The following is a 22,842-nucleotide window of genomic DNA, read 5'->3' as shown; positions in this document are numbered from 1 at the left end:
CTTGACAGATGTAAAGATCTCACAATTACTTAAACTCAAGACCTACTGAGAACTGGTGTGTCCGGGCAGTGAGGAGATGCAGAGTGGTGTCTGTGCTGAGAGGGTTGTTATTCTCCCCCGTATCAGGTTACTGACCAGTTGGTGTGTGTATTTAGCTGGACAGTCCCGCTGTGTGATTTAAGAGCTGTTACTTAACCCAGCCAAATGAACAGCAGACATGCTGGGGATTGGCAGGATTTCTTGGGGGAAGTATGGTACAAGTTTGCAAGAAAATGGGCTTTGATAGTCTTCCTGGTCACAGACCAGCTTATTATTTGCTGGAATATGGAAAGTAATTACAAAAAAAAAAAAAAGTCTATAGAAAAAAAACTTACGCATGTGTGCCTATTCATCACTTCATTTTAAAACTTGTTTTCTTCTTATTGTTCTAGAAATGCTTATTACCAGCCAGCATCTTGCAGGCCACGGTTCTTACTAGTTGGAGAGCCAGGATATGGGCAAGCTTCTCATTTGGCACCTGCGGTAATACATGCCCTGGAAAAGTTTCCAGTTTATACACTAGACCTATCCGTTTTGTTTGTTAGCATCACGTCACCAGAAGAAACATGTGCACAGGTATCTTTTTTTTCTCTTTAACCTCATAGAATTCATGCACTGTATTTAAACTAGTTAATGAAGGTGGCCTGGTTTGAATGTGCTGTTATGTTTACTTCTGTCTGAAAATCCACTTTTCTTCTAGATTGAATGATACCGAATAAGCATATTGTACATGGCCATATTTTCCATTCCAAACTAAACAGTGAGGATGTTGCTAGCAGCTCGGGAAGCTGGGAGGTGATGCTAATAAAGCCCTTTTTATAGCAAGAAATCCTGCCAGTCTTGATGGGATCCAGAAAGTTGTTTTGATTGCTGTTTAAGACTCTGCTCCCAGTAGATGGCTCTGCATCAGCCTGACTGCACGTCATGCGCTTTTTGTGGCCTCCTTTTTTATTAAATTTGTAAAGCAATCAAGGTTTTGGTGAAAGTGTTTCTTTTTTTTTTTTTTTACATATACATATGCAGCTTCTACTGCTGCAGTATATGCAGTAAAAGCATTAAAATTCATGAAACGCTTAACATTTGTACACTGGTGTGTTTTTCTTAACTAGAAAAATTAAATACAAGCAGATTTAGTGCTGTTCTTTTACTTTTAGGCTGGAAATCCATTTTGTTGTTTGGCATGACTGTATTAAAATATTTTGACCTTTAGTAGCACACTTGAGAGCTGTACAAGTAAGGACAGACACATTACATGACTGGAGACTCGCCTGTCACATAAGAGGAACAATTCCTTGTTTGTTATGTGATGCTTGCATCTGCGGTCATATAACTACCACGTCTGGTCACTGCCCAGATATACCACATGTGCATCCCATCCCTGAATATTGGTAATCTGAAAGGATGCACGGAAAATTTGTCATGTGAAAGGACTGTTGCCACTTCCCTCATGCAGTAGATGCACGTCCTCTTCTGTGACTGAGGTACCATCTGTAGGCAGTGGCTTGTGCTCTTCAATGCACATAATCTGGTCTGATGGATTCTTTGGTAACGAGGAGCTGTGAGTGATTAAGCTGTTCAGGCAGGCTGAAGACTGGTCACCTCTTATAAAATGTACTTGAAATTATGAATTGTAAGCAGGCTTCTTTTACAGTGTCAGCTCTCATCTTTTCACATAAGTCTTTCTTTGGTTAGACTGTGCTCCGGACTGACTTGGATATGTGCCCTCTCTGAACTGAAAATTGTGTAGTGGCAGTTGTACAGCGATTTACCCAGACCCAGAGGGGTTGGTCTTGTTTTTTCAGGCACACCACCACACCAGCTGAGTTGTGAGGCTCTTTAGAAGCTATCTTGCACCTAAGTAGTTTTGGAAGCAGGCAGAGATTCAGGTCTGTTTCTGTCTGCGTAGCAATGTCTATATTTGAGTCAAAATGAAAATTTTATCGTACTGTTAAGGAGTTGTTCTTTTGTTGCTTTGTTTTGATGTTTTGGCTTCATGTACTACTATTCCATGAGATAGTTTGACAGATACGTAGTCATTTATTAGCCTATTCTACATGGTTTAGTTTTCTTATCCAAGCTTTCATTTTACCAGTTGATGCGAGAAGCTCAAAGAACAGCACCAAGTATAATTTATATCCCACATATCCATTTGTGGTGGGAGGCTGTTGGAGCTACATTGAAAGCTACTTTTACAACACTACTGCAGAACATTCCAACATTTGCTCCAGTTTTGCTGCTTGCAACATCTGATGTGTGTCACGCAGATCTCCCAAAAGAGGTATTTCTGTCAATACTTTTCTTACTTTTTTTATCCTATTTCTTGTTAATTTATAAATACTTTAAGCATTGGAGTACTGTGCACTCATAAGCAAACTCATACTGTTATTACTTAGGCACCCTAACCACATCTCTTAAAATCTGCTTAGACAAAACAATGCTGAAAGCATTTGTCTGAAGTGTTTTCTGAGTAAAGAGACTGACTTTGACCCAACTTTTTCACCCTTCTCACACACTCATGCTTATTAGACAGATATATAAATTTACTTCAGACAATAATTCTAGTGACTTCCAGATGGTTAGGTATGTACCTAGTCAAGAATATACAGTGCTTGAAAGGTAAATGGCAAAAAAATATTTTTACTGAAAATATTTTTACTAAAAAGTGAAAGATATTTTTACTGAAAAAATACTGTGGTCACACTGTTAATGATGGAATGTAATTTCAACTTTAAATTATTTAATAAAAATTTCAGTTTCTTCATATAGGTGAAAGCTTTACAAATCAGAACACTAAGTTCCAACTTCTCTTTAAGTAACTTGGAAATTAATTTTTCGTTGTATTCCTTAGCAAAATTCGGTAAGAGTGAATGCTTAGCTTTCTAGACATCTGAGAGCGTGCATTAAAGGAAGGTGTTAAAAATGTGAATGTGCTGCTCTGATTATTTTGTCTCAGTTACGGCGGGGGGGCTTATCTAGATGTGTTTATCATCAAATGCTTTGAAAGGGTTTAACGTTCTATGGAAGCTTTTGTATTGTTAATAAATTCCTTCTAAAATAAGTATTGAAATTCCTTCCATAGCTTTTGGTAGTAGAAATAGAGTACCTCAGCACTGGTGAGGCCACACCTTGAGTATTGTGTCCAGTTTTGGGCACCCCAGTAAGAGAGAGACATCGAGGTGCTGGAGCGAGTGCAGAGGAGGGCAGCAAAGCTGGTGAAGGACCTGCAGAATAAATCTTATGAGGAGCGATTGAAGGAGCTGGGACTGTTTAGTTTGAGGAAGAGGAGGCTGAGGGGAGACCTCATCGCTCTCTACAACTACTTGAAAGGACACTGTAGGGAGGTTGGTGCTGGTCTCTTCTCACAGGTAATTAGTGATAGAACAAGAAGGAATGGCTTCAAGCTGCAACAGGGTAGGTTTAGGCTGGACATTAGGAAAAAATTTTTCACAGAAAGAGTGGTCAGACACTGGGATAGGCTGCCCAGGGAGGTGGTGGAGTCACCATCCCTGGATGTGTTTAAGAGTTGTTTAGATGTGGTGTTAGGGGATATGGTGTAGGGGAGAACTTTGTAGAGTGGAGTTGATGGTTGGACTTGATGATCCCAAGGGTCTTTTCCAACCTAAATGATTCCGTGATTCTAAATGGAGTAAAACTTGGAAGTATGCAACTTCAGACACCTCATTTAAATTAATTTTTAAAAAAAAAACAATCCCGCCTTACCAAAAAGCCTGCACTTGTCTGCTGAACTCTGCCTGTTCCCTCTATAGCTGCCACAAAGATTCAAACTAAAAGACAGGAAGGCAGGTAAATACAAAATAAGCAGCCTTGGAGGTGGTGAATGTCACCACTTTATCAGCGTATCATATGGTCCCTTCATTGAGGTTTAACTCTAGAAGTGCTCCTTAGAGAAGGGATTTTAATTTGCTATGCTAACGTATGCAAATCTAGCCTTTTAAGGCCAAGAAGATAACTTTTCACAGCTTGTCTTATCCAGATGATTATTCAATTTAATTTAGAAAGTTACTCTTCTTTTTGAAATAGAATATAAATTTGTGTGGCCTTGTGTATGAAATACCTTTTCTCCTCATGTTTTAGATAAAAGATTTATTTATTAATGATTATAAAGAAGTTTTCAAAGTCCAGTTGCCTACTAAGGAAGAAAGAAGAGCGTTTTTTGAGGACTTAGTTGTAAATCAAGCTGCTAAACCTCCTGCATCAAAAAACAATGCAGGTGAGGATATTCTACATATAAAACTTTGCTAACTGTAAGTTCACAGCTAGACAGTATTTCTTTGGTGGTAATTTTCTATTAGTTTTTCATATCATTTGAGTACCATAAATTGACTAAAAGTTTCTGATTAATATAAGCCTGGCGGCCACTGGAAGTACTGCCTGTAGCACCGCCGCCTAAGCCGCGAGAGCTGACAGAGGAAGAAATAAGACAGCTGGAGGAGCAGGAGGAGGATACGTTGCGTGAACTTAGGATTTTCTTAAGGGATGTGACTCATAGACTTGCCGTTGACAGACGTTTCAGAGCATTTACAAAGCCTGTTGACCCAGAGGAGGTAAATTAGTGTTGATCTGTAATACCATTTTATCTGTGTGTATTCATAATGTCTCTGTGTGTGTATATTTCTCAGTGTGTGTGTGCTCATTATAGGAAGGTTTATCTTTGTTTTTAGGACCGTACTATTCTGATTTTTTAAGAAGCAGGAAGTGAATTTTGCTTTTACTTTTGCTGACTCCTTTAGGCTCTCAAATGTCTGTTATTTGAGTATTCACTGAAAGCCCTGGGTTCCTTCTAAAACATCTTTAGAATATTTCAGTTGGAAGGGACCTACTACGATTATCTAGTCCAACTGCCAACACAGTTTGCTCATGAGAAGGCTTTGATATGTAGGCATGCTACAGCACTGAAAAGCAGAGATCTCTCGCTTTATAATTGTAAACAGTATAATATAGGACTGTTTTAATAAAGCCTAAAGCTCTTTAATTGACTGACAATAGTTGCTGTGAGAACAGAAGTAAAAGCAGCAGTTTTTAAAATAAATTTTGAGATTCTCTGTTTCATCTGGAGCTCCTCGGTATAAGATCAACCATAAGGGCTGTGTAGTTTCTTCTTCCTGCCATACACTTTTTCTGTCTCTTTCTCTCATTTAATTTGTTGAATAAGTCTAAGCCAGGGGCATATACTTCAAAGTCAGCTGTAATTTTAATATAGCTTTGTGTTTCAGCAAAGTCCTGTTCCCCTAAGCGTCCACTGACTTGTCTTTCCATTTACTTCTATTTTCCGAGATGTGAATAATCTAAACAAACATAGATGTCCTCGTCTAAACTAGTCATTAGGCTCCTTTTATGGTCTGAGCAAAGAAATAGGCACCTCTGGGTCCAGTTATCTCATTCTAAAGTAGATGTATAGGACAGATACTTCAAAGGTGCAATTCCTGCAGCCTTTTTCTTGCCGCCAACAACAAAGAGAATCTCGGGTGACTTTACTGAGAAAGTGATTTTTCTGAAGTGAAGTGAATGAATCCCACTCTGGGTGTCTGTCCCCTTCTCTGCCCCACACGTGCTTCTGACCTCCCTGCTGCTTTTTTTCCCTGTTCTGGTCTGTCTCTTCAAAGCCAGTTGAAATAGCCCTTCTGTTTTCAAGAAACTAACTGGTTAATTTCTGCATCTTTGAATAGGTCATAAATATTTTGAGGTGTTTAAGAAGCCCTTTATTTGACTTTAATAAAGTAATTCATTTTGGTAGATAGTGTGTTAAATCTCTGAGCACATTTATTTCATTTGTAGGTACCTGATTATGATGCAGTTATTAAACAGCCCATGGACCTTTCGGCAGTTCTCTCGAAGATTGACTTGCACCAGTACCTAACTGCAGGAGATTTCCTGAAAGACATCGATCTGATCTGCAGCAATGCTTTAGAGTACAACCCAGATAAAGACCCTGGAGGTTAGGATGTGGTTTTATCCCTAATTTGGAAAAATTTAAAATGTGTAAATTGATAAATGTCGCGTGTGGACAGTAGACTTGAGATTAGATCAATTTAGGCATCCACAGAGAGCACTTCTTGCCAGGTTGTAAATGTTGTAGAGTTAAACTACTTGGGCATGAAATTGTGATAGAAGCGTTGATCAGTAACTAGTACTTGTGCTTTAATAATTAACTTTTGTGTTGTTATGCTGAAAATATTCACTGAGATAACCTTTCAGAACCTACCTACGAAAAAACCAAAATCTTTCTAAGTAATGAAAACAAAGGATTTCATTGGCTGGTAGAAAATACTCAGTTCTGACCGTAAAATTTCAGATCGTCTCATTAGGCACAGAGCTTGTACTTTGAGAGATACTGCGTACGCCATAGTGAGGGAAGAAATGGATGAAGATTTTGAACAAAGCTGTGAAGAAATTAAAGAATCTCGTAAGAAAAGAGGTATGTTTTTTGATGCTACGGATTTTAAGACTTGTCTTAGTATTTGTAACTAACAGTGCAAGACACAATTCTTTCCTATCTGTTCTTTATTGCAAGGTTGTAGCTCTTCAAAGTACGCTCCATCTTACTACCATGTAATGCCAAAGGAGAACTCTGTTCCTGGTTGCAAGAAAACAGACTCAAAGTGTAATGAAAAAATGAAGATGCCAACAGTGCCCGTAGATTCCAGTACACCCCGCTGTAACGGCAAGTTGCATTTTATTCAGACTTTCTTGGAGAAAGTGCTAAGGTTGCTGATAACTTCTCTGTTCTTGTGACACAACAGGTTTCTGTGGCACCTGGTTCTTCATGCCAGAGGCATTATGTTTTTAAATTTGCTTCAGAATGTGAGATAAATCCCGAGGTCATTCATTTGATATGGTTATGAAGTTCAAGTACAGTGGTTGGTTTTACATTGTAAGACCCTGGCCTTGATGGCCCAACTGACATTTAATGGCTCATAAAATTTGCTACCTGTTGAAATCAAAGTGTTGTACGTGGCGGTTTATGAATGCCCAGCTTGTTTTTAGTTATATGGACCAGTATTTTTCCTTTCCCCACCCTCAAATGCTAAACTCTATGCCACCTCTTACTGTGATTTCCAATTGAAGGGGGAAAGGGGAAAAAAAACAGGGGAGCAATAATAATAGATGTGTAAAGGAAAGATCATTATTCCCTCATTTTTCCTGTGAAAAGTACGTGAAAGAACAAAGGGACTTGGGTCCCCCTCAGTTCAAATGCGTGACATAGTGTGAAGTTTCCTAGTCTCACTGGCAGGACTGGGAATTTTGCCATTGACTTCACCCATGCTTTGTGCAGTTCTCCATGAATACAAAGAACGGTGGGGTCTTCTGGAAGGCAAAAATCGCAAAGTTTGTTTTAAACAAGGTTAACTGAATCAGAAAGCATACAAAGTGTAAGACAATTTTTTTCTCCAGCAAATATTGCCTTAAAATTGTCTAACTGTACCCAACATGTGTTCAGCATTTGAAGTTTACAGCTTTATAACAGATTTGAAGAAGGGCTCGTCTTCAGATGCTTTTCTGTTGTTCATCTACATTAGTTTACATAAGAAGAGAGTAAGCAACTTCACCTAATATAACCCTGCTTTGCAGTAATACTTCCTATCTAAAGTAAGAATTTTCTGTTCATAAAATCTTGAAGGTGATGGTTTTGTGAATGAAAATCTGTAGCTGGCTTTTTAAAATCTAATAGCAAATTGACCTTGTTAACTTGCAGCTCTTTCTCTAGACATATGTAGGGAGACAGACAATGGTACTTGAGCTCTTTTGATCATTTTCCTTGTAAGTCAAGTGAGATGAGGATGCTGGATTTTGAAGAACTGTTTTGATAACGTTTTGGATTACTTTTTCTGATATCTCTTTGTAGATACGTCAAAAAGAAAACGCAGAAAGACCAAAGGGTCTTCGAGTATTGCAATAAAGAGGAGGAATTTTCAGTTCAATAAAGAGAACAAAGTTCCAGAAGACCAAAATGAAGCAGACAGTGATGAAGAGTCTCCAGAAAAACATGTTTCTAACACAGTTCGCGCTGAAGTTGAGTCCGCACAGGATTCTTCTATGGAAGAAAATGAAAACGTACTTCAAGAACGACAGAAAAATGGGAATGAAAATAAATCTGGGACAGAAAATGAAAGAGAGAGAGTTCTCCTTATGGCTAAATCCGCTTCTGAAAAGAAGAGTGTCGTGCTTCCTGAACATTCAGGCCTAAGAAAGGAGAGTGAAATGCCGGATTGCCAAATAGCAGAAAGTTCTGAAGACGGAGATTCAAATGGTAAGTGAAAGGTCAAACAGGTCATTTAGCTCCTTCTTCCTCCTGAGGAGGTTTACGCTATTTATTAGGTTTTAGCCTTTTTAATTCCATTCTGTTATTTCTGCTGTATTTCTCTAAAATCAGCACACAGTGTTTCTTGCATAATGATGCTGCCCCTCTAGTTAACGCTAGCCAAACTCATGTTTTCCTGCAGCTGCTGGCTTTTTGATTCTGAAGTTTGTTTTTCAAATGGTACCTAATTGAAAAACAATTGACTTTCTTGTATGAATATCTTCCCATTAATGAGCAGTGCAAGTTAAAAAGCTCTGTGCTTCAAGCAGTGTGGAGCCACAGTCACATGTGGAATAAAAGACGTACGTCCTAATGTTTGCAATGTAAGGTGTGTTTCCTCACCTAAATTACTTTGGAGTTTTACCATGCAGTGCTGCAATGGCAACGTGACAATGGGGTTTTTTTCCTGGTTTTACTCTGCCTTTTTCTCTAGTGCTTTTTTTTGTGTCTGAGTTTCTAATTTTTACGGAGCAGTGACTTTTGCCAGAAAGAATGTAAAAGTCAGTCATTTCTCACTGAAAAAACAGTTCTGTCTCTGTCATTGCAGAGAGAGACGGTATTCCAGGTACAGGATACTTCACTGATATTGCATTCCAGATAAACAGAAATCCTGACTTACGAAATTTGTGTCACTCCAGATTCGTGGGTACACCGTATGACTCGTGCGAGACGTTCTCGGGTAGAGGAGCAACAACTGGTACATGCCGAGAAAGCAACAGAAATTCTCACACAGACAGTGATTGTGGATTACTGTGAGCTCAAAGTAAGTCTAATTTAAATTTTGTTAATACTGAAGTAGGACATTTTCTTGCTACATGTACAGTTGTAAATTAAGTCAGTTGTTAACCAATTAAAACAAATTATGGGAAGGATACACAGCTTGTGAAATAATTCCACCTGTAATGGACTACGACTGTTGTGTTTCCACACCTGGTGTAGGCTGCTGTTCTTGCCTTTGGTGAACTAAATTTTAGGAGACTGGGTTTTCGTCCTAATTTTTAATTTAAAAGGGCTTGTTGAATTTTAAAATAGCCCGCTGACAGCCTCCTAGTACTGTTGGTTATTAGTGTTGTAACAGCTTTTATGACAGGTTTTGGAGGTTTGGTTTGGTTTTTGCATTGGTTTTCATTTATTAGGAACCTGAAAAGGACCTTTATTTCTAGCAGCGATGACTTGGTTAGCAGGTTGACATAAACCTCATGATGCATAAAATACTAATACCTTATTTCCTGAAATTCTTTCAAAACCCAGTGTTAGAATTTTGCGTTCATACAGTTCAGTGTTATAAGGGTTTTCTAGCCCCTCATAGGGGGAGAAGTTGCTATCCTAGGCTACAGTTGGGAAAAGGGTTAAAAACGGGCCTAGCTGCAAGGGGTGAAAGGGGGTAAAAGAGGTTCCTTTGCATAAAACGCAGAGGCTAGAACAAGGACCTGATCTTCAGGGGAGATTGCAGTGAGCAAAATTAGGAAAATTTTCCAAATTAGGTTGGAGTCCTGGAGGTTGGTCAAAGCAGAGGAGGGCTGCTGTTTACCTGCCACAATGAGAAAAGGGAGTGTTTCCCATGGATGTTTCCCCTGTGTGGGGAGAATGTGACCAGATAGGAATCCCCTTTGGTGAAGGGGCTTGTCAACAATTTCTGTCACATTTTTAAGATGTCACCTAATTTGTCGAGGTGAAACTAACTTTTTAGAGCTGGCTTCCTAAGGAAGCCGATTTCAGGGTATTTTGTTGTTCATGTCTGTCTGTGTATGTAGAGAAGCCACACAGGTTTTTCATAGAGTGCTCTGAAGTTACTGCCCACTGCAGAAATGGTACGGTAGAGCCCATATATATATTTCAGCTATGAGGAGAGCTACAGTCATGAAATGCATCGTTTAGAAAACTTTTTTGATTAACATAGGTGCCACTAGAACTAACTGCTCATACCAGAGAGCCTCTTTGGAACTCATCTGCAGTGAATAAGCTAGATGAACATCCAAAATGTAGCTGCTTGGGTTTGTTTGGGGTTGTTGTGAGGGTTTTTTGTCCATTTAGTTGTTTGATAATAGGCCTAGAACTTTATGAACATGTAGAAGAGCATGCAGTCATCTATGTGGCAGCAATGAGAAATAGTTTCACATGGGATGCTGATCATACAGCTCTGTCTCATCCTACCTTTTCTGTTTACAGCAGCTGAGAGCACACTGAGTGGTTTCTGTGTGTCTTATCTGTATGTTGTATAGAATGAAGCTGAGGCGAATACTCCAGCTTTGTGCTAGCTGACCTGAGGGAGGCTGAGTTTGATGACGGGCAGTTGCGAGGCAGTAGTATTTTCATTTGGTATGGCCGTTCTGTTAAGTGACATCTTCACAGCCTCACACAACACACAGATCCTGAGAAGCTGCAGCAGCGCAAGAAGGTGCTGCCATAGCTTGTTACTGCTGCTTTCCAGAGATTATTGGGCTGCATCAAAAGGAATTGTGGCCAGCAGGTCGAGGGAGATGATTCTGCCCCTCTACTGCACTCGTGTGAGACCCAACCTGGAGTACTGTGTCCAGCTTTGGAGTCCTCAGCACAAGAATGACATGGACCTGTTGGAGTGGGACCAGAGGAGGGCCACGAAGATCATCAGAGGGCTGGAGCACCTCTCCTGTGAGGACAGGCTGAGAGAGTTGGAGTTGTTCAGCCTGGAGAAGAGAAGACTCCAGGGAGACCTTATAGCAGCCTTCAAGTACCTAAAGGGGGCCTACAGGAGAGATGGGGAGGGGCTGTTTGTGAGGGAGCATAACAATAGGACGAGGGGTAACACTTTTAAACTGAAAGAGGGGGGATTTAGATTAGATATTGGGAAGAAACGCTTTACTGTGAGGGTGGTGAGACACTGGAACAGGTTGCCCAGAGAAGCTGTGGATGCCCCATCCCTGGAAGTGTTCAAGGCCAGGCTGGATGGGGCTTTGAGCAGCCTGGTCTAGTGGGAGGTGTCCCTGCCCATGGCAGGGGGGTTGGAACTAGATATCTTTAAGGTCCCTTCTAACCTGAACCATTCTGTGATTCTGTGCTTATCACTTTCACATCTTTGGTAACAGAAACAACTCTGTGAGAGATTGGTAATTTCCTACAGTCACTCTGCTAGTTTATCCACTCTTCGGTTTAAAGGCAGGAGCTAACTGATCTAACTTTGCGCCCTGATCTGCTCCAGACACAAGCAGTGTGTTCTGCCAGCAGAGCTGTAGGCTTTGTACACGTTCAGCTAATGGGTAAAGGTGAGTACCTAAGGATGCTTCCGTTTCCAGCTGGCACAGCTGTATCTGGAAGACGTGTAGCCTGGCTTCCAAAGATCCACTTTACAGTGCCCTGCATTGCAGCAGCAGTTTCTCTAAGGAAATGCAACAGTGGCTTTGCTGTGGCAGCAACTCTGCGACAAAGTGGATTGTGTCATTCCCCGCTGTTCTGGAAGCAGTTGATTTGCAGTTATGATTGTTGATGTTTAGATTGATTAGTAATAAAATACTGTCTGAAATTTAAGCCTTCCTTTTCTCTGAAGTATGAAAAATTGAATCATTTTCTCCAGTTAAATCTTGTGAGATATTTAATCTGTTCTCTGAAGTGTCACTCATATTTTATTTAACAATATAAGAAAGTAGGATGTCACTTGTGTTGTATTGTTATTGTTTAGCTTCTGAAAACATGAAGAGCCTATTCTTGTGCTATTCTAAACTTGTATTTTCCTTTTTTTTTTTCTTTAGCAACTGTTGCATTTTGCCACTGTGATAACGAAGAGCTTTAATATATTTCACTTGGAAAAACTATATGCTGTTCTCAGTCAGTGCATTTACCAGCATCGGGAAGATTATGACAAAACTGAATTAGTGAAGGTAAACTTTTTGTCTTACAGCGCTTTCTAACACTATTATGCGCACGTGTCTGTGTGTGCGCTACGCATATGTGTGTGTGCGCTCTGGACGTCATGTTACTTAGGGTTACTCTTTACCGCATAGTTGCCTGTGTTAAAAGACTTTCTCATTTCAGTCTGGAAGACATTTATCCATATTGCAAAACCATTGTTGTATTTGGCATAATTGCTGGCAGTTTTAGCAGGAAAAGGCTTGAGCTTGAAGACAATAGGTCTACCCACACATCCCTCTCAAAGCAGTTAACCCTCAGCCTGTCTCTAGTCCTTCTCCAGAACCTGTTTATGGGTGGGGGGCTGTGAAAGGGGGGTGCTTTGCTCAGTCTGACGCTTCCTCTTTCTCCCCCTACAGGCAGGCAGACATGGTAGTACTCTGTACAGTAGTCATTCCATTCTTGAAAAGAAATTAGATATGAAACATAACAAGGGAGTGAGACTTTCCTCTAGTCTCGCCATAATTTCTTTTTAACTTGCATGGCTCGAGCATCTTTAATTTGACATATGGGGAGATTTCTGCCTTGACGGTTTAATGCTCATGAGTCAAATTATCTGATCTCTTCCTCTAGGAGAAGATTTCTGAGTTGTCAGAACTCAGCAGAAATTTTCCAGAGGCACCCACGGTCCCAGTCAGGAATTCCCAGTATTGAGTCGATTTAGATAGGTTGGATATTCAGTCTTCAGACCCAGATCCTTGAATCCATTTGTCTTTGAGATGTTTGTGTCTGAGAGCAGATAAAATTTTTTATGGCTCTCAGTCTGTCTTTAAAAAGAGGAAGCCCCTTTTCTTCATCCCTGGTCACCTTGATCTCTTCTTGCACATCTGATAAAGAGTTAGAACGAACACTCTGTTCTGATTGTGCAACAGCATGGATTATTTGGATTCAGGGAGGCTGTTCCTGAAAAATGTGCCCTTCTCTCATCTACTATAATGACGTGTTTTAGCATAAGGGCTTGGGAGCTCTTGAGACTTAACTTTTGATACTTAAATTAAGAGGGACTTGATTTCTTTGTTTTCTACTTCTACCTTTAGGTTTAATAAAAAAAATATCTCCTATTCAGTGACTGTGCAAGTCGGTCAGGAGCAAGCTCTACTGTATGAAGAGATAGACTTTAACAAGTAATTATTCAGAGTGCAGAAAATAACACTTCCAGCTTTTAGTTGTGGCTTTTCAGGAACTGTCTCCTCTTTCTAATTGTTGAAACCACTGTTGATCGAGATCCATACAGTCAGTCTAGCCTACTCTGTGTTTTGGATGCATAAGTATGCATTTGAAGCTAGTGAGTATAGAAAGACATTGTGATGGTGGTAGCGCATGTGTTCGCAAAATATTACTAACAGTTGTATGTATCTACAGATTCTTTATTCTTTTTATGAAGAAATAAACAGGGTTCTTAAGCTTTTATTCATGCTGACTGTTAGTTTGTCTTTTTTTCTTATTAGGAAATGAAGAAAGAAATTGCAGCCTTCAGTTGTGCTCCTTGATACTTGATTTCAGCATACTTGACTGCTACTCTGTAATGTTTTCTTTTCATTGCATGCTGTTATCTGTGCATAATTCAATAAAAATTACTTCTACCTATATATTTATACATATATTAAACAAATATATCCTAAAATTTATTAAGAAAGCTCAAATAAAGTCCTTTAACTGCTTGTATTTGACATCTTTGTCCTATATATATATATATATTTTTTATGTGATGTACTGCTGTCATTGCCTTTGTAGCGCTGCAGATCTGAACATCTCCCAGATAATTTCAGTACCTCTCTTTCAAAGAAAACAATCGAAAACTTGATAAACTTTTATCATCGTTTTCCAGCTTGTGGGAAAACGTTTTTCTGAAGTAGTCTTGTTGGTGCTGTATAGTCCATTGTATATTGCATAAAGGTTTTAAACCAAATCTCATTTTGGTATATGGAAAGTAAATCCTTTAGAAACCTCTTAATGCAGTTCAGAGGTAATTTTTTTGTAATTACCTGACAGCACCTCAAGTGGCTTTCATAGAATTAACAACCTAAAGAAGGTATGTGGGAGAAACGTGCTTTCCACAAACTTAAGAACTTTTGCTGTGGCATATTTTTGCCTGTCAAAAAAACCTAACTTGAAACAAAGCAAGATTTACTACTGTAACTTTCTAAGGCAAAGTTTAGTCTTGCTTGTAATAATGACAATCTTCTTGATACTGGAGAATAGCATTTTAATATAAATTGTTAGTTGCAGGTTAGGTGGCTTGTAGTTGAATTAAATTGTAAATAGTTTTCTAGTTACCTGGAGAGAATTCTGTCTCTGTCACATAAAAGTGAATATATTGTTGATGATAAATATATTTAAGTAAAAGCCAAGCAATACCCCGTTTTGAAGATGTATGCGTCTTTAAACTAGCAGAGAAAATTTCTTTCAGTTAATTTCACAGTTATTTTTTTAAAAAATTAAGATAGGCAAAGCTTAATTATATATGAGAATAAAATTTTATATCTGTTGCGATAAAATGTGTCACGATACACTGTTGTGTTATGTCACCTCACAGCCTAACTGTGCAATCCCTCTCTGTGTGTTTCGTTTCTTAGGTATGTTTTAGTTCTTTTTTTTGTTTTCTTTCTTGTGTGTTTGTCCAAACATTTGTGTACTATGCAGACTTTTTTCTTTTATCTGTATTGTTTGGATGGGTATTAATAAAAAATGAACAACCATTTGGGGGGGTTTTGCCTGCTCTATTTTAATCACAGAATAATTTTGATCATTAACAAGCTTATGCTTAAAATACAGCTTATCCCACTCTTGGTGTAGTGGTATATGGCAAAGGCCAAGCACAGGAGGAAGAAAAATAATATTGAAAATCTGTATTTTAATGTAATGTATTACATCAGAAATGTAATAAAGGAGTTAACGTCATTTTTCCTTAATTTTATCTCCACCTTGGCTGCTGTCGCTGATTTTCAATGGGGCTGTGGTGGGGGGTTGCTGACCTCCTTCCCCAAGGTGACTGCTTGAAAAACTGATCCTGGGACCAAACCACCTGTTCTTCAAAGCTTTCATCAAACTCCTTCCTCTCAGTAGTCTCAACGGGATACTGTACCTATACAGGTTTTTAAAAAATTGTGTTTATAATTGCATAAATCTTGGATCTTCCATGACCAACTGTTAATGGTTCCTACCAGCCACATCTTTATTTTTCTTTCTCAGAGAAACAACCATACTTTAGTATCTGAACCAAAATGGCAAACAGCGATGAAAGAAATAGTACGTGGAAACGCAACATTTTTTGAGAAGTATGCAGTGGGAGTTAAAACTAAATATTGACTCAAGTATCTAGGTATGTATTAAAGAAAGAGGTCCCCTTTCTCCAAGTTCTGTAACTAAACACAAAAAAAGGGGGTTGTGGGGTTTTTTTCCTCAGAACCGTTACTTCTGCGCTCACTCGCTCCTGCTCTGGGGCGCTGGAGCCTGCGGCAACGTCCTCCCTCAGCGCCGGGCGCCTGAGGGGAGCCCCGGGCTGGAGGCGTCCTCCGAGCCCGGCCGGGCGGCTGGCGGGGGGGCTCCAGCGCCGAGCCCAAGTTTGCCGGCGGAGGAGCGGGCTGACGGAGACAGCAGCTCCCGGCCTGTCGCCCCCGAAAAGGCGAGGAGCCGCCCCCGAACCCCGGGCCGCGGCGCTGCGACGCCGGGGCAGCCCCCCGCGGCCGGCCGCTGTCCTCGGCGGGGCCGGGCCGCCCTCCGGCTGGTGTCCGCCGCCTGACGGGCGGGGCGGCGGCGAGGCGGCTCCGCCCCCGCTCCCTGCCAGGGAGGCTGAGGCACCGGCCGCCGCTGCCCGGCCTCCCCGCGCACCCGCCCCGGGGGGCAGCCAGGCGCCCGGGAGGATGCGAGTGGGCGCCGCGGCCGGCGGCGAGGCGAGGGCCCGGGCGGCCGGCGGCGTTGGGAGTTCCCGGCTCACCCGCCGCCCCCCCGCCCCAAAAGAAGTGCAGTAGTTTGTGAAACGCAAGATGGCGGCGCGGCCGTGAGCGGAGGCGGCCAGCAGGCGGGCAGGCAGGCGGGCGGCGCGGGCGGAGGGGGCGAGGCGCAGCGGCGCCCTCAGGTAGGGGCTCGCGTCTGCCGCCGCCGCCGCTGCCGCGGGCGGAGAGGGGGCTCTCGGCGCCGGGAGGGAGGCGACCCCCCCCCCCCCGGGGAGGCGTGCCCCCCGCCCGCCCCCGCGGGAGCCGAGCCAGGCGCTCTCCCGGCGGGGACGCTGCCCCGCTCCTCCCCGGGGCAAGGGCGGCTGCTGCGCGGCGGGGGCGGGCGGGCCCAGCCGGGCCCGGCGGGGGTGGCCGCCCGCGGGGTGGGCGCGGTGGGCCGGCCGCGCCCCGCCCGCCTCCCTATTGTCTGGCGGCGGCGGGCGAGGGGCCGGGGGGGGACAGCGCCTGCCGGGAGCGGCCGGGCTCCGAGCAGCCGGGGGCGGGGAAGAGCCGGGGTGTCACTTGTAAGCGGGTCGTTGCGTGCCCCCGGCCCGGCCCGCAGCGGGGTTAAACCCCTTGGAGTCCGGGGAGCATCTCCTCTCCCCGTTCCTCCCTCCTCCGCCCTGTGCCCGGCTTTGCTCGCCACAGGGCGGAGGAAAATCCGCCAGTCGGCCAGGAGAGTGGAGAAGTTCACTCCCGGAGGAGCTGGCGAGTTCCCGCCCGCTGTCACCGGGCTGAGGGACAGACTGACAGGCAGCCAGCGAGCCATGAAGTTGTGTCTCCGGAGTTGTCCCGCATCCCGTGGCGTTGCGGAGCGGGGGCGAGCGCGGAGGAGCAGCAGGGTGTACGTGCAGGCAAAGTTGGGAAAGATGTCTGGTTTACTCTTCTGGGGGTGTCTGGGTTTTGGGGTGCGTTCTGACCCTCGGCTCTCCCCTAGATCAGGATGTGCGGCACTGGAGATCGACACCGACTTCAGTAAACCACGTAATGGAGGCAGTTCTGGATCTCTGAAAGGGCTCCGAGTATCTGCAATAGTGAACGTTACCTGGTAGGTACTCGTGCTTTATTTCTGAGCTGCTTGGACGTAGATTAAATAGTTAACGGAAGGATGGAGAAGTTTACTTTGCACGGTGTTATGTAAAATAGCGAAGGCTGAGGGGTCTCTTGGTCTGCAAGCTGGAATAGGTGCCACCGTTTTTTAAAATAGAGATGTACTGAGAGCATATTGGGCATGTCAAAGTGCATATAAACATTGTCTAAATAAAACGTGGATTTTGTTATGAAACTTGTTACGTGAAAACAAATATTCCATTAAACGTAGGAATGAGGAATTTTAAAAGCTGTGCTGTTGTTTTTGACCAGCAGTCTGGTTTTTGTTTGCTTTTGCTTAGAAGAATTTTAAAAAAAGCTTCTGAATATTTACAGAAACCCTCTTTAAAACAACCTGCATGATGCAAACTATAGGACTGCCCTAATTACGACCTCTTTGAGCAAGCACACATCGTTTGGAAAACCCTTTTGTTACTGCCTTTAAACATTGCCAGCAAGGCAGTCTATTTCAGTTGTGTTGTTAAATGAATTCCCCTAAGCTGATTAGAAGTAGATGCTGTTTTTTCTAACTGAAATTATTTGCGTTTAATTTAACGCTGCTAGTGGTTCTTCTGTCTTTGCTAGACAGAAAAGCCCTCTGCTATGACACTTGGGTAATATGTGTGTATACTCTGGTTGTCCCCAAACTTGTCTGTGTAAAACATAGCAGTTTGAGGTAGAGCTTTTCTTTGAGGCATACTTTTCTACTCACTTAAGGTTTCTTACGGCTGCCTGCTGGATTATTTCCTGTCTTGAAGCAACCGTGATGACCTGTGCATGCTTTGCGTGGATACAGTGTCCTGGTGTCTAGCCTTAATTGCTGTCATTTATCACTGTTGGTTATTATTGGAATAGACAATATTTATCACTGCATACCAATATATCATTGGAAACTGTTAGAGATGTGTATTGAACAATTCTGCCTTTTGTAGATTTCTCAGTACTGAAGAATTTCTATCAAATAATGGACTTCGTACTATTGTTACGATTCCTTTTGTTCCTAATGTACTGAAAAGACTTTCTTATGTGTTTTGCGTTACTGAGCAGTCTATAGCATTTCACTTAAGCTTACTGCTATCCTTGAGCTTCCCCCCTGCTTTCCCTCATTTGTTTTTATGTAGTCTGATGGAAAGGATTATATTTTGGTTAACTTTTCCATTTAGTTATGATTGGTGATGCTTTTGTTCGGAGGTGACTTCGTAAGAGTCTGATTTAAAAAATAGTCATGTATCTTTGAAGTCAAGATTCTTTCCTCAAGTCTGAGTTCAGGATTTTTTCCAGCTTTATGAAACTGTAACTTTTAAAGCACCAAGTACATATAAACTGGGTTTTATTCAGTTTGCATAGAGTAAGTATAACCAAGGCACAATCACTTGTAGCTAACCTATGGCTAATCTTTGTTTTGGTGATCAGTTTCTCTTCACCTGTCAAGCTGAGGTCTAGTCAAGAATTCCGCCCTGTCAAATTCAGTATTTTTATGTTTTCTAGTATTTAGAAATCCTGAGCCTGTTGCAAAATTGACAGAATGATCTTTTCAGTGTCTGTTTATTAAATTAAAGTCCCGTGTGATAACAGTTCTGGGGTCATGGAGTGGGGGAAGGTTCTGAACATTTTTTAGCTGCGTGCGTGGACGTGCTGTTCTCTTCTGTGTATTAATGGTCAATATTCCTTATCCTTGCGCTTTAGATGCGGGGTCATTGATCCGTAAATATCCGAGACGGTTTTCCTCTGAGTTGTCAGTGATTTGTAAACAAGTGGTGCAATTTTCAATATAGTACCATTTCCGCTTTTTTCTTTTGTTTACTTGGTATTTCCTAAATAGGGAGCAGTATTGATCTTAGTGTTCTCCTCATGTATCTCCCCACTATGTGTCAGTAGCATCAGCTTTGTTGAATATATACCCATAAGTATACGATTTTCTGTTATTATTTATATTTCTAATATTGTCAGATTAGGCATTAAGCAGTTTCTTTCTTCAAGCTGTGTTTTCATCATCATTATTATTATTAATTCCTATTTATTGTCTGTATTCCAATTCATCTTCTCTCCTTTTTTTTTTTTTTTTTTTCCCCTCTCTCTCTCTCTTTCTCTCTCTGTCTTTTTAATTTTTTTTGTGGCTAGTTCAGGACCTTCCCAAATATTCAAACCACTTTGCTGCATAAACAGTTGTTTCTTTTTCTGTGGAGGTGGAAGCCATCAAAAATGATACATTTCCTTATTCTGTACCAGCCAGATGGCATTTCATAATTCAGTGCCTTGCATCCCTTTAACTGATGGTTCATTTCCAGTTCTGTTGTCTTTCTGTCAAGGAACTGGAAGGAACTTCAGAAGGTCCACTGATGCAGTTTTCATATTCTTCAGAGTTCAGCGAACTGTAACATACTTCATAAAACAGGGTCTCTACTACCAGTGGATCCTTTCTAACTAGCTTCAGAAATCAGCCCAAACTGAGCAAAAGTCTGCTGTTGTCGCTTATGGGAAGATGTGTACCACTCTTTTATCCTTAAAAGCTTTGAGATCGTAGTGAATGTTAAATTCAGTGAAAAAGGGTGTGATCTAAAGGGGAAAGAACTGGAATGTAGAGTACATTTATTATATCATTAAAAATATAAAAAGGGCACTATCATGCTAAAGCACGGGAACTAGGAAAATTGCTGACAACTAAAAGAGGAACGGATGTGGCTAGATGAGAGAACCTGTAGGAAAAATGGTAAAAAACTTTGAATATGCTACTTTTTGCACTCCTTAAGCGGTGGCAAAGATGGCAAAGAACCTAATGTTGCAAACATCCTTCATCAGCGTGACCTCTGCTTGTGCCTAACAGGTCTGAAGCAGTTTGGTATATTCTACTTCCAAAGAACAGGCTTCAAATTGCGTTTGGAGCCATTTAAGAAAGTGAGTTTGGTATTTTGGGTTCACTCCGCGCAACTTGGCCTTCCCCAGTGGCATTTTGCAGTCTGCTGCTCACCTTCCTTATCCATTGGTCTCACTAGGAGTTGAAGGAATTTAACCGGCTGCCAGGGGACCCACAATTTGAAGTCGTTGCTCAAGCAAGCCTTGAAGGCTGGCAGTTTTGTTTAAACAGTGGGCAGACAGAGCTGTGTAATGAGGCATGCATAACGCCAGCCCTCGCTCTTTGGCAAAGCCAGCATCGTTCTGTGAGCACTCTGAGCGCCAGATTCACCCCGCCAGACAGAAGGACAGAAATGAGCTTTTGAACTTTCTAATGTTTCTGGTAGAAGTTCCACATGTTCAGCACTTTGAATCTTCTTCCAAGCATCTTATAAACCCCCTATATGGGATGGGAAATAGCTGTTAGCTTACACTGAATACTGTGAATTAGGCAAGCATTTTATATAGGTTTTAAGGCTTGAATCCTTGTTTATAGGTTAGGAGTGTGATTATTTTAACATTGTCTTAACTTACAAAGGTGCTAAGAACTTCATAGATGGAAATGCATCTTTGCTTAGTCTGAGACAGTCTTGGTAGAGGTCTCTAAGCTTGTCTTTCCTAAAAACTGAGGTATAGTAGCTTAAACAAAACATGGCACTAATGTGATTGCCTCCTTCCGTGTGTTACAATGGAAAGACATGCTTCATATGTCAAAATGCTGTTGATTTTGACACTCTCTTACTGTCTCTGCATGGTATAAGGCTTTGTTTTGGTAATTAGGTCAAAATGAGATCTAGGAATCTTGTATGTCCTAAAAAGAGTAAAGGGGACACAATGGGGAAGGAGTCAGGAAAGAACAATTATTACTACCTGGGCTGTAGAAGACGGGTAGTTAAACCTGAGTTGTAGCTGTGTCCTTCTTCAAAAAGTCCAGATTCCTAGTTAATCTTTAGAAAACTCTCAAAGTAAAAAAAAAAAAATAGTGTTTTTTCATACATAGGTCAGCTGCCTTCAACAACATCAGTTGGAGCTGAGAGCACTCTGCAAATCACAGCTGTATCGGGAGTAGTTGGGCACTTGGCAGCAGTTGCCAAGTGAGCTAGATGGAGCAAGCATGAAAGCTCAGGGGTTTCTATTTCTCAGTAGGATTCTCAGCAAGATGAAACACATTTGTAGCTTCGGTGGAATTTTTGGAGCATTCAACACTGCACAATTTCCAGCCTTGTTTGCAGTTTTGAATACATATGGCGCTCTGTCCTCCGGACTTCTCAGTGGGGATTTGGACTGACAAAAGGTTCACTGTACCCAGAGTGTCACCTGGGTTTAAGTTCATAGAATCATAGAATAGTTTGCTTGGAAGGAACCTTTACAGGCCATCTAGTCCAACCTCCACTGCAATGACCAGGAACATTTTCAACTAGATCAGGTTGCTCAGAGCCCAGTCCAACCTGACCTTGAATGTTTCCAGTGATGGGGCATCTACCACCTCTCTGGGCAACCTGTGCCAGTATTTCATCACCTGCATTGTAAAAAATTTCTTTCTTGCATCTAATCTAAATCTACCCTATTTTAGTTTAAAACCATTACCCCTTGTCCTATCACAACAGACCCTGCCAAAATGTTTGTCCCCATCTTTCTTATGAGCCCCCTTTAAGTACTGAAAGGCCTCTATAAGGTCTCCCTGGAGCCTTCTCTTCTCCAGGCTGAACAACCCCAACTCTCTCAGCCTGTCCTCATAGGAGAAGTGCTCCATCCCTCTGATCATTTTTGTGGTCTCCTCTGGACCCACACCAACAGGTTCATGCCCTTCTTATGTTGAGGGCTCCAGAGCTGAACACGGTACTCCAGGAGGGGTCTCTCCAGAGCAGAGGGGCAGAATCACCTCCCTCCACCTGCTGGCCACGCTTCTTTTGATGCAGCCCAGGATATGCTTGGCTTTCTGGGATGGGAGTGCAGATTGCCAGCTCATGTCCGGTTTTTCATCCACCAGTACCCCCAAGTCCTTCTTGGGCTGCTCTCAATCCCTTCATTCCCCAGCCTGTGTTGATACCAGGGGTTGCCCCGACCCAGGTGGAGGACCCTGCACTTGGCCTTGTTGAACCTCATGAGGTTCACATGGGCCCACTTCTTGAGCTTCTCCAGGTCCCTCTGGATGGAATCCCATCATTCATGTGTGTCAGCCACACCACTCAGCTTGGTGTTGTCTGCAAACTTGCTGAGGGTGCGCTCAATCCCACTATTCGTGGTGTTGATGAAAATATTGAACAGTACTGGTCCCAGCACAGACCCCTGAGGGACACCACTTGTCACTGATCTCCATCTGGATGTTGAGCCATTTAACACTACCCTCTGGATGCAACCATCCAACCAATTCCTCATCAACCAAACAGTCCACCTATTAAATCCAAAGTTTTTTGCGCATGGATGAGTCTGAAGAATTGCTGCCTGTACAAGATCCTTGCTGGCATTGTAGATACCTGTTAAAATATGATGCAAATGCACCCAACTTGATTCCTTGTAGCTTATGAGTGTTTTACAAATTTGACTTCTTAATACGTTTTACATAAATTTGCTGGAGGAGTTTGTGGGTGAGTAGAGAACTAATTTTTTTATTTCATTAAAAGAAATAATTTAAGATGGAAGGAGACTTTTTTTGTGTGTGTGAAATGATTGCAACTTCGGGTG

The 22,842-nt window shown here is 42.0% G+C and overlaps 2 protein-coding genes across 7 annotated transcripts in view; both read left to right on the top strand.

The window, feature by feature from the left end:
- ATAD2 (ATPase family AAA domain containing 2) overlaps positions 1–13,906 on the top strand; it is a 38,753-nt gene extending 24,847 nt beyond the window's left edge. Inside the window, exons 18-28 of the mRNA XM_074577771.1 lie at positions 432–615; positions 2,132–2,317; positions 4,135–4,270; positions 4,408–4,604; positions 5,836–5,995; positions 6,353–6,475; positions 6,572–6,721; positions 7,904–8,308; positions 8,998–9,122; positions 12,085–12,213; positions 13,690–13,906. Coding sequence (XP_074433872.1) covers positions 432–615; positions 2,132–2,317; positions 4,135–4,270; positions 4,408–4,604; positions 5,836–5,995; positions 6,353–6,475; positions 6,572–6,721; positions 7,904–8,308; positions 8,998–9,122; positions 12,085–12,213; positions 13,690–13,731 — 1,837 coding nt within the window. The 3' untranslated portion in view covers positions 13,732–13,906. The remainder of the gene's footprint in view (positions 1–431; positions 616–2,131; positions 2,318–4,134; positions 4,271–4,407; positions 4,605–5,835; positions 5,996–6,352; positions 6,476–6,571; positions 6,722–7,903; positions 8,309–8,997; positions 9,123–12,084; positions 12,214–13,689) is intronic.
- A 2,275-nt stretch (positions 13,907–16,181) lies between these two features.
- Positions 16,182–22,842, top strand: part of ZHX1 (zinc fingers and homeoboxes 1) — a 30,282-nt gene continuing 23,621 nt past the window's right edge. For 2 of the 6 annotated variants that reach the window (XM_074577767.1, XM_074577763.1), the window contains exons 1-2: positions 16,182–16,319; positions 17,114–17,224. The gene's annotated coding sequence lies outside the window, so the exon portion shown is untranslated. Of the gene's footprint in view, positions 16,320–16,626; positions 17,021–17,113; positions 17,225–22,842 lie in introns of those variants that run through there. The other 4 variants (XM_074577768.1, XM_074577764.1, XM_074577765.1 and 1 more) reach the window with 3 other exon arrangements.

Source organism: Larus michahellis, chromosome 2, assembly GCF_964199755.1.
Source record: "Larus michahellis chromosome 2, bLarMic1.1, whole genome shotgun sequence".
NCBI lineage: Eukaryota > Metazoa > Chordata > Aves > Charadriiformes > Laridae > Larus > Larus michahellis.
Note: the sequence above shows the minus strand (reverse complement) of the source record. Positions and strands in the feature narration are given on the sequence as shown.